General features: G+C 30.6%; 1 protein-coding gene across 1 annotated transcript; it reads left to right on the forward strand.

The window, feature by feature from the left end:
- Positions 1–7,844: 7,844 nt before the first annotated feature.
- On the forward strand, positions 7,845–11,914 carry LOC112744931 (receptor-like kinase TMK2). Its single transcript, XM_072234194.1, has 2 exons — positions 7,845–9,952; positions 10,614–11,914. Exons 1-2 carry the CDS (start codon positions 8,101–8,103, stop codon positions 11,804–11,806), a joined length of 3,045 nt encoding a protein of 1,014 aa, XP_072090295.1. The 5' UTR covers positions 7,845–8,100; the 3' UTR covers positions 11,807–11,914.
- The last annotated feature ends 362 nt before the right edge of the window (positions 11,915–12,276 follow it).

Here is a 12,276-nt window from a genome sequence, read left to right on the forward strand (position 1 = left end):
AAGACATTGGAATGGAATCAAACAAATCTTTCGATATCTTCATGGGACGGTTGATGTGGGATTGTTTTACCCATATGGATCCAAGTCACAATTAGTTGGCTATGCAGATGCTGGATACTTGTCTGATCTACATAAAAGGAGATCTCAAACAGGATACCTGTTCATATATGGTGATATAACTATATCATGGAGGTCCACAAAACAGACGATAGCAGCAACCTCCTCTATTCATGCTGAAATACTAGCGATACATGAAGCTAGTCGCGAGTGTTTTTAGCTCAGGAGTCTAATCCAATATATTCTGTTATTATGTGGACTGATTGATCATAAGATAGCTCCAACTATCCTGTTTAAAGATAATACAGCATGCATTGCTCAACTTAAGGGAAAGGCGATAGAACAGAGCATATTTCTCCCAAATTCTTCTTCACTCATGATCTTCAAAATCAAGGGACAATTGATGTCCAACAGATTCGCTCAAGTGATAATCTGGCAGATTTATTCACAAAGTCACTCCCAAAATCCTCTTTTGAAAGATTGGTATATCAGATTTGGATGCGCCGATTTCGAGATATTAAATGATGTCGACAAGAGGGGGGAGACTGTACTCTTTTCCTTGGTCAGGTTTTTTTCCATTGGTTTTTTTCGACAAGGTTTTTTTAATGAGACAATCCGCATCACAAAGGATTTTGTACTATTTTTCCTTCGCTAAAGTTTTTCCCATTGGATTTTCTTTAGTAAGATTTTAACGAGACATAATCCTAAATGGTCATCCAAGGGGAAGTGTTGTGATAAGGATGAATGACGTGGATGACCATTTTTCATGAGACTTAGTTTACCAAGAGTGATTGCATTTAATTATGTTTGAAAAGTAAAACTTCTTTGTGCTTATAAATAGCAACGTAATATGAAGCATATGGAACACACATAGAAGTAATAAAATACCCTTCTCTCTCTTTATACACTACTAATAGTTTCTCTCGCTCTTATATTTCTTTATTTTATATTTGTTATCTCTTCCTTATATTTTTATTTAATTTTTTCATAACAGACAATACGTTTATTGGTCTTAATTACTATCCTTTTCTTTGAAATTTCTTGTATTATCCCTTTAATCTTGTTTGATTACTTCATTCATTTTGCAAAGTTAATTAAACACATACACTCCGATCCTCTGCTATTTTCTAAAATGGCTTCTCTGTTTGTGATGCTCCTCCCTCATAACTCTATTCTTCTATACTTAATGATCCTTTTGATAATGAATCAGACTTGAATATGGGCCTGGCAATAAGAATCTTACTTAATGATCCTCTTGATTTGGTGGAAATATTTTGACCGGACCGATGTCAGAGTTTGATCACTCTTCTTCATTGATAGTGACTACATTTCTTGTTGAACCTCCAAATCTTTATGTAATTTATTTACTAGAGTTATTTTCGTGGCTTAATGCAAAGAACATTTGCAAATATGAAACTTTAAAATAATATAAACACCTTAAACAAGGAAATATTCTTAACTAATTATAGAAGGGAATGAGTATGACTTTAAACCTTCATATGGCACCTAGTATGATACTTTATTGGCAATATAAATTCATTTCGAATTTCTCCAACGCAGAGACTTGGAGTAAGATTTCTTTTTTAAGCAGCTTATTATTATTCTCTGATTGGGAAATTCACATGAATTTCTTATTGTGGTATCTTATTCCTGCTCTTCTTTATTGTTTGCTCATTGATAATATAAAAGTAATAAGATAATGAAAAAAGCAAACTAGGTTCAGCGATCAACACATTTTACAATTTCTTTGTCGAACTTCTAGTGACATGCCAAGCTGGAATGGTAACGGTTAGAAAGGATAAGATAGAACATAAGAGAGAACATTAAAAAAAAGGTTTATGTGTATTCAAATTGTATAAAATTATACAATATAAAAATATATTTATATGTACTAAAAAAATCGAAATAATGAAAACATAATATCTTATAATAAATATATAGATATGCTAAATAATTCTAATCAAAACTAATTGATCCTAATATATTCTAACAGCGACCATAATGATTCTAACTTGTATTCAAGAAGTGAATTGCAGTGGATTATTGCATGACAGGGAGACTGATAGATTATTGGATGGCTTAGGACCTCGGTTCGTCGATTGGTGTTATCCCAAGCCACTTGCAGTAGATGCTTATCTACTTCAAAGTGGTTCATGGGTTTAAGCCTCCATTTATTAATAAAATTAAGTTACAAATTAGAGTAAAGGATATGTATAAGAAGAGTAGTGCTAGGAGGTCAGCATCTTTTGTGATTTGTAGTTATCAAATAGTCATTAATAATGATTTTAATGGTATAAGATTAGTGTGAGATTTCATCCAATGACTCACTTTTCTTTGTTGGTTGGCCAGAATTTAATAAAATTGTTGGTCCCTAAACTTTTCCTTTGTATAAAGCTTAGTCCATTTTACACTTAAAACTCTTCCCCTCTTCCCCTCTTCCCATCTCTTCTAAAATTCACTAACATAAACGAGCAGTACGTTACGATAGATTGATTTGTGTTAACTTTAATCATTAAACTACACTAATGATAATTCTTTCTCTTATTAAGCTTGTTTTACAAATAATACAAACAATCCAGAGTACGTCCCATTTGTAGTTAACAAGCTTGTATATAAACACAATTAGTTTATGACAAGGGGGAAATAGAAGTAATTTCCTAGTCAAGTACTCAAATTTTCGTGCTTCATGCATGTTTCATAGACAATCATGAATCAAAACAATCTCCGGAATATACTCAAAAAGTTATTGGGGTGTAACGGAACACTTACTTTTACTTTTCTTGAAAAACATTCAAACCTCCCGTTCTCATTCTTTATAAAAGAGTAATAGAGGAGCATTGGTGATAATGACCACGCCAATGAAGTGATTCATTTTAAAGAAGATCATTTACCTGCACTTTAGGTTAACAACTTAAAAACATAATATTAGGCTTACACTATTCGCATATTTTATACATAAATTGTGGATTAGGGAATTTATAAAAAATTAAAGTTAGACAAGATTTTATAAAAAGTAAAAGAGAAAATATTGAAAAAAAGAAAGAAAAGCATAGACGAGATTGAAGTGTACAAAAGTAAAATAAAAGAATTGATATATTTTTTGTAGATTCATCTAATATCTAATAGGGAAAAGCTCTACATCCATATAATTTTTCCATCCAAGCTATCTAAGTAACTTCAATCAGAGACGCGCCTCTCCAACCTCCTTACGCGTTTGTTATTATACATGCGCCTCATATAACGTATATAACGTAAACCTTCTGCTGCATGATAAACCATTTTTAACGTAAGCTTTGTTCTCTTTTCGCGTTTTCCTTCTTCTTCTTCAACCAAATAAAATTCGTCGTTCTCCTCTATTCGCGCTTTTCTTCTCTGCTCGCATTCTTTATTATTGATCTGCATTGAATTCAATATAATAAGCTCCGTCGTTCTTCTTCTTCTTCGTTTTCTTCTTCAATCTATACTTCTGAATGGAAAAAATGAATGATTCAACTTCAAATCAGTTGAATGAGGTTATTACGTTGAGAAAGCTAGGAAATGATTGCTGCATGCTATCACAATAATCTTATAAACACTGAACAAAGTAAAAGGAGGCCACCGAACTGAACAACATTCACCAGGTGAATCAAAATCATAAAGGCTACCGAACCGAAAAATGTTCATGTAGTGAATAAATGGTGATCAACTTTCAATCAACAAGAATAGTATTTCTCCTCCTTTTCCTCCTCCTCCTTCTTCTTTTAAATTCGCGCTCTTCTTCTTCTTCTTTCGTTATAATCATCACCAACAACCAGTGACGGACCCAGAAAATTTTTATAATGAGGACAAAAATACACTAAAATAATTTTTTTTAAATATCAATATATTTATAATTTGAAACTAAAATTATATATATATATATATATATATATATATATACATAAAAAAAACTAATAATTTTACTTATATTTATAATAATTATGTATAAGAGTTAAAATAAAGAATATGAATTAGAATTCAATTAAAAAGTTAATTTTTTTCAACTAATTTCAATCAATATCAGTCAATTTTTTTTAAAATTATGTTATTTATCTTAAGATTTAAATCCTCAAGTCTCTAAAAAATTAAAAATTTTTATAATTAAAAAATAATTAATGTTAAATAACTAAAAGTCAGCTTTTTATAAATTTATTATTATTTAATATATAAATAATTTTTTTATCTCAACTAATTTAAAAAAATTTATTTATATTTAAAAAACTAAGCATCGATTTAGTAATTAATTAATTGACTATTTTAAAAAGAACATTTTCATTATTTATTATTGTTATTTTTTAGTTTTTATACTAAATTAAATTTAATGCGATATATATAATTACATATTAAATTTAATAAAATATTTTTTTAACGTAATTTTCAAAAAAAATAATTTATAATTTAATATAAAAAAATAATATAATAATAGAATCAAATATATTCATTTATATATAATTATTATTAATTTTTTATTACCTATTTATATATAATTATTATTAATTTTTTATCATCTAATGGGGGCAAGTGCCCCCTCTCTCCCTAACCTAGGTCCGTCCCTGCCAACAACACCAACATTTTGCTCGGTTAAGTGGAGTTGTTCATTTTAATTCACTTGATTATTAATGTGTTCAGTTGAGTTCTTGTGCATGCAAAAATATTTTTCTTATTGATTGAATGCTTATCACGTTTTATTTAGCATATGATTGATGTTCGGTACGGTTCAGTGGTGTTGACCATTTCAGTTCACCTGATTGTTATGTGTTCAGTTAACTTATTTTGCATGGAAAAATGTTATTCTTGATGATTGAATGTTTACGACATTTTATTCAGCACATGAATGTTGCTCGCTTCAGTGGAGTTATTCATTTTGATTTACTTAATTGTTAATGTGTTCAATTGAGTCCTTGTCCATGTAGAAATATTTTTTTTGATGATTAAATATTTATGACGTTTTATTCAACACATGAATGATGTTCGGTTCAGTGGAGTTGGCCATTTCGGTTTATTTTTGTTCTGCATAATTTAAAACTCTTCCTCCTCACCTTCTACTACTTCTTCACCAAGGAGAGAAAGAGGAAAAGACAAAAAAATACAGCAGTAATAATAACAGAAGAATGAAGACAAGGAGAAAACACGTGAAGAAGAAGGAACGTGAAAAAGAAGGAGGATGATGAGGAGAAGGAGGGAGGTGAATTTCTGTTGCTGTTTTTGTTCGTTTTTTGTTATTCCTTGTCAAATCTTCTCGCGATTATTCTCCAGTAGTAGTTTTTACAGAGAACGTGACTGAAGTTTGAGTAATTTTGAGAGAAATTCGAAAAAAAGGAACAGTTTCGTATAGCGATTTCGTGTTGAGAAAGAAGTAACGTTTTTTATAATGAACGCGAAGTAACGAAGAGTTTTCAAACGCGTGTTTACACTTGTCATTACTTGGATCAATTTGATGACATGGTTACATAGATATGTAGCGCGCCCTATATAATATTATTATTGTAATTGTGTCACTTATTACAATCTCATACACGCAATTAATCACTTGCCCGCCGTAAAATGATTAGATAAATGTTAGTGGGTGAAAATTTATTATTTTTAATTATCGGTCAGTAATATTTAAAAATATAAATTAAAAATATATTATTAAATAAAAAAATTAGATTTAATAACTAAAAGTATTAAATAAAAATAATAAATTTTATGAATTCTTAAATTTTTTTCAAATAACTAAGGTAAATTTTATAATGTCTATTACTAGGGACGGACTTAGAGGGGACGAGTAGTGGCCTCGGCCCCCCAAAATTTTTAGAAACTATATTTATATATGAGATATGTATTTAAAAAAATAAAAAATATTATATAATTTAGTATTTTTATATGTATTATTTTTTATTATGTAATAGATTTATGTCTTAATTATTTAATTCACTAATATTTTTCATTTAACTAATTTAATATCATACCCTCAAGTCTTTGTAATTTTTAAATTAGTTTTTATATAATATTTTCTATATTTATATAAAAAATCATTTGTTTATTTTATATTAACATATTTAAAATTTATATTATTATATTAATATTTATTTGCGTAGTTATATTTTGGTAATCACATTATGTACTTTAGATATTCTTTTCTTATAAAAAATACTTATTTTCTTTTAAATTTATGTTGTTGAAAGAAAAACTTTTATAAAAATATCTTATCTCTTGTATTCTATAAAGGTATTGTGTCTTTCAAATAATTAATAATTTATCATTTATTTTCAAATTTTAAAAAATTTTTGAAAGAATTAATTTTAATTAATAAGATATGTGATTATTTTTAACTAAACACGCTATAAATTATTGGTACTTTATAATTTTATAATGTACTATTGATATTGTTATATTTTTTTTATGTAACTATCATATTAAAAATAAAATTGTAAAAAAAATTTAAAATTATATATATATATATTGATAATTTTTTTGAAAAATCAACTCTAATAACTATATGTTAATTATTTTTATGAAATGAAAAAAAAATATCTAAAATTCGGCCCCTCCACACTAAATTTTCTGGATCCGTCCCTGTCTATTACATGGTGTTTTAATTTTATCTAATTTATCTTTTTTAATAAATTTTACATATTTAAAAATAATTTATTTTTATATTTTTTAAAATAAATATTAATTTTTAATTTATTTTTGATAAATTAAATACTACCAATTAAACACTACAACAACCAATAACTAAATCAAAAGTAAAATAAATAGATAAGGGAAATCTTTGTGCACCAATCGAAACTAAATTACCCTTCAGCTTTGTTATACTTATACTGATAATGTATACTTTTGTGCTGCACATTTATTTCTTTTATTCCACGGCCATAGACGTCCACAACAACAATACTGCATTCTTTCACGACCAAAAAGGAAGAAATAATTTTTCTGTAAAGAAAAAGAAAACAAGATAATGCATACTTTTTAGATGACTTTAGTACACGAAAAAAAAAAGAAAAACAAATAAAGGTGAACAGCAAAAAATGTGGCCTCATAGACAAACAATTATTGCTATTCGAAAATGCTTCCGTTCGACCCCAAAAACAAAATTGTGTTAATAAGATATATTCATTATTATTGTTACTTAAATACATTTAAAGTAAAAAATATTATTATTTTTGATATAATGTTTGAATAATATTGTTAAAAAAAGAATAATACTATAAACAAAAAAAATTAGTTGAGATTATTTTAAACCACATAAAGTGTTTTTATAGCCTGTTTAAAGAAGAACAAAGAATTACGTACTGATGAGAAAATTTCTTGCCCAGCTTATTAGCAAAGGAAATGCTATATATGATAAAATTAGTTTTTAGTTAGATATATTTTAAATATAAAGATGACAAAGGTAAATTAATGCAAAATGAATGAGATTTACAATGTTATTGATAATAAAAAAAAATCAATATTAACTAATTAAAAAGAGGAGTGCTAGAGGCTAGTAACTTTTGTGATTTATAGTTATCAAATAACTATCAATAGTGATTTTAATGGTGTGAGATTTCATCTAATAATTTACTTTTTTTTACTTTTTTTTGCTGGTTACATGCTACCCAGAATTTACAAAAGTTGATGGCCCTAAATTTTTCCAATTAGAAATTAACTTTCTATACTTATTAATAAATTATAAGTCAATACTTTTTGTCTTTTGCAAATAGCATTTTTATGAGTTAAAAGTTTGGACTGAGTTGTTCATCATAGGTTTGTTTTATGGTGGATACTACAATAAAGATGGCATAATTGTCTTCATATGAGTATATTTCTTTTTGACCTTTGGATGATGGATTGTATGGTTAGATTTTGATATTTATAAAAGTGTTGTTTTTGTTTAAAGTGTGGCTAAATAAATAAACCACACTTTTAACCAAAGCATCTTCATGAGAAGATATTTTTGCCATCTTCATTGTAGTATCCACCTTGTTTTATACATGTGTGGGATTGAGCATGGACGTACTAGTGAAAGGTAGCAAGCAATAAGTTGTTTGTTGATCATAGATGGCATACCTGAAATCAAGATGGAAAAATGGCATTATTAGTAATTTGTGTATGGTTGTGGTGTGCATCATGGGTTGTGTGGAGTCCAACGATGATGAAGGTGCATACATGTTGAAGCTTCTGAATGCACTCAAACCCCCTGGCTGGTCCAACACCACTCACATGTGCCAGTGGATTGGCGTGACTTGCAACCATCAAAGTGGAAGGATTGAAGAGATCGAGCTCAGATCAATGTCTCTGACGGGAACAGTTCCTGCAGGCCTCAACGACTCCCTCTCCCAACTCACGGTACTCGATCTCTCCCACAATAATCTCAGTGGCCCTGTTCCCTCCCTCGCCAACCTCACCTTCCTCCAAGGAGTGGACCTCGGCTACAACAATTTCACCACCATCCCTCATGGTTGCTTCCATGGTCTTACTAGTTTGCAGTACTTGATCTTGAATAACAACACCAACCTCCCACCATGGAGCTTTTCTACCGATTTGACTGCTCACTCCTCCCAACTCCGTTTCCTCCACCTCTCTTCTACGAATCTCATGGGCTCCTTACCAAACATATCCCATTCCTTCCCGAGTATGAGCCGGCTTGATCTCTCTAACAACAACCTCTCCTCCATCCCTGAGGGTTGCTTCCACAACCTAACCAGTTTGGATGGCCTCTTTTTGGCCAACAACACCAACCTCCCACCATGGACCTTCCCCCTCGATTTGACTCATTCCTCATTCAAACTCTCCTACCTCTTACTCCAGGCTACAAATCTCATGGGATCCCTACCAAACTTATCTCATTTCTTCCCCGACTTGATTACCGTTTCTCTCTCCAACAACAACCTTACCTCCATCCCCCAAGGTTGCTTCCAGGGTCTACCCTCTTTGATGTGGCTGTGGTTGGAAAACAACACCAACCTCGCACCATGGACCTTCCCCGACTTGATTCAGTCCACAGAACTGAAAGAGCTCAAACTTGCTGCTACAAATGTTGTGGGCCCTCTACCAGAAATATTTGACTCCTTGACAAGTTTGGAGACTGTTCTTCTCTCCAACAACAACCTCAGCGGTGTCTTGCCAGAGTCTTTCGGAGGGACCAAGATTGCCACCTTGCATCTCAATAACCAGAAGGGTAACGGGTTTTCGGGTCCGATTGATGTCCTTTCAAACATGCTCGACTTATCTCAAGTCTGGCTTCAAGGGAACTCGTTTACAGGACCTATTCCTGACATGTCTCGTTGCACTTCTTTACAAGATTTACAACTTGGTCACAATCAATTAACAGGTGTGGTTCCAGATTCGCTCATCGCTCTTCAAAATTTGGAATATCTTTATTTGGGCTATAACTTTTTGCAAGGTCCTCTACCAAATCTTACCTTCAGTGATTTTGATAGTATGGAGAATCTTGGTGTTAACATCACAAATGGCTTCTGTCACAAAGATCCAGGACCTTGTGATCACAAAGTGACCATTTTGCTTCAAATTGCTGCGAAATTCAAGTATCCAATTATGTTGGCACGTTCATGGAGAGGAAATAATGCCTGTAAAAACTGGAGTTTCATTATATGTGATGACAAAAATAAGATCAGAATGGTGAATTTATCAAATCTGAAATTGACGGGCACAATCTCACCTGCATTCGCCAATTTAACAGATTTGCGGGAATTGTATTTGGATGGGAATAATTTGACGGGTGAAATACCAGAAGGATTGACAACATTGCCTGAACTTGAAGTTATGAATGTCTCTAACAACCACCTTGCTGGAAATATTCCCAAATTCTCACCAAAGGTCAACTTTATTGCCACAGACAATGATTTTCCTAATGCTTTCCACAATAGAATCTCAACTGCTTTGATTACAGGTACTTCCACCTACCTTTGCATGTAGCATATAAGAATCTTTTAGTGAAAAGTTTTAATTTTAAATTATCGTTTTTAGTTATTTAATTCAATAAAAAAAACAATACTACAAATTATCTTTTACATATTTGCAAATCAAACCATATTTAACGGTTACTAAGCTAGTTCCTTTTTTCTATTTTAGTAGCATTAGCTTTATTGATTTTCCATGGTTTTTAACTTTGTTTCTGTTCTCATGTGTCTAACTTGATATTTCGATATTTGTTTCTCAAATTTCATGTTAGTATTCTGTCCATCTTCAAAATTTTATTTAGAAAACAATAAAAAGATGGTCATTAGATGCCGAGATAATAAAAAATAATAAAAAAAGTACTTGAATATTTCAAAATAAATCCAAGATTTATATGAATTGATATTGGCTAATTAGTAGTATTTTTCAGATTTATCCAAAAAAAAAAGAGTAAAAATAAGAATTGTCGTGTATTTTTATGTCTATACTACTTCCTTCTACTTATTAATAATAATAATAATAATAATAATAATAATAATAATAATAATAATACTTCCTTCTGTCATGTTATTCATACTTATTGTGATTATTATATTCTTTTAAAGATCCAAGTTAGTGTATGTAATTGTTCTCCATTTTTTGCATATGTACAGTTATGTCGATAACTAGTGCTGGAGTTATTATAATACTTGTTTTGGTTATTTATAACCGCAAGAGGTGCCTTCATTTAATCCATCGAGTTATCTTCAAGACAACATACAATGACCACAACATCGAGGATTTTATAAAAGGTTATGATTTTTTGGCACCAAAGCGATCTAGTTATTCTGAAGTGAAAAGAATGACAAACTCATTTCGTGATAAACTAGGACAAGGTGGATATGGCACTGTATACAAAGCAAGTTTAACTGATGGTCGTCAAGTTGCGATAAAGATATTAAGTGAATCTAAGGGAAGCGGGGAAGAATTCATAAATGAAGTTGCTAGTATTAGTAGGATATCTCATGTGAATATTGTCTCACTTTTAGGATTTTGTTATGATCAAGGCAAAAGAGCACTCATTTATGAATTCATGCCTAATGGTTCTCTAGATAAATACATCTACAAAGCAAAATCTCCCGAATCTTTTTGCAGTTTGGATTGGAGCATTTTGTACAACATTGCAATTGGTATTGCTCAAGGGTTAGAGTACTTGCATCAAGGATGTACAACAAAAATTTTGCATCTTGATATAAAACCTGAAAACATTCTTCTAGATGAACATTTTTGTCCAAAAATCTCAGATTTTGGATTAGCTCGAATCTGTCAAAAGAAAGAGAGTAATGTATCTATTTTAGGCACAAGAGGAACTCCAGGTTACATTGCACCAGAAATCTTTAGTCGAGCATATGGTAGAATTTCTGATAAATCTGATGTATATAGTTATGGTATGTTGATTCTTGAGATGTTCGGAAAAAGAAAAAACTTCAACAATAAAGAATCGCATCGCAATGAAATGTATTTTCCTGACTGGATATATGAAGATCTTGATCAAAGTAATATTCTCGGTAGACAACAGGCTGATATTTCAGATGAAGATAATGATATGATAAAGAAGATTATATTAGTAAGTTTGTGGTGTATTCAACCAAATCCATCACATAGACCATCAATGAGTAAAGTTGTGGAAATGTTGCATGGAGAACTTGAGTCCATACCATTTCCTCCAAAGCCTGTGTTGTATTCTCCTGAAAGGTGTCAGTTAGAAATTTTAGATACATCTTCTAGTAGCAAGCATGAGACAATTTTAACAACCACAGAGGAAAGTAGTTCCATACATGAGATCAATAAAAATGTCTCATGTTAATATGATTGTAAAATATCTTGTACTTTTTGTATTTGAGAGAAGCTAAACATTATGTTTAATGTTATTCTCATATAGACCTAAAATATATATGTTGATGATTTATATTAAGGTGATTCTGAGCGAGTGACTAAAACTAGATCCATGCATCATGAGATAAAGCATTATTAGTTGTTGCTTCCGAAGTGACTAAATATCACACTATGAAATTCTATCCTATTGAACAAGCTATTAATTAAAACCAGGTACATGCCTCTGTCCTATTAAAAACAGCTATTAAACATTTTCTTTACTGCTTTCTCTTACCCTTTCTAATAGTTACCATTCCCGCTTTGCATGTCACTAGAAGTTCGACAAAGAAATTGTAAAATGCGTTGATCGCTAATCCTAGTTGCTTTTTTCACTATCTTATTACTTTTATATTATCAATGAGCAAACAATAAAGAAGAGTAGGAATAAGTTACGGCAATAAG

The sequence above is a fragment of the Arachis hypogaea genome, chromosome 4 (genome assembly GCF_003086295.3).
Source record: "Arachis hypogaea cultivar Tifrunner chromosome 4, arahy.Tifrunner.gnm2.J5K5, whole genome shotgun sequence".
Taxonomy (NCBI): domain Eukaryota; kingdom Viridiplantae; phylum Streptophyta; class Magnoliopsida; order Fabales; family Fabaceae; genus Arachis; species Arachis hypogaea.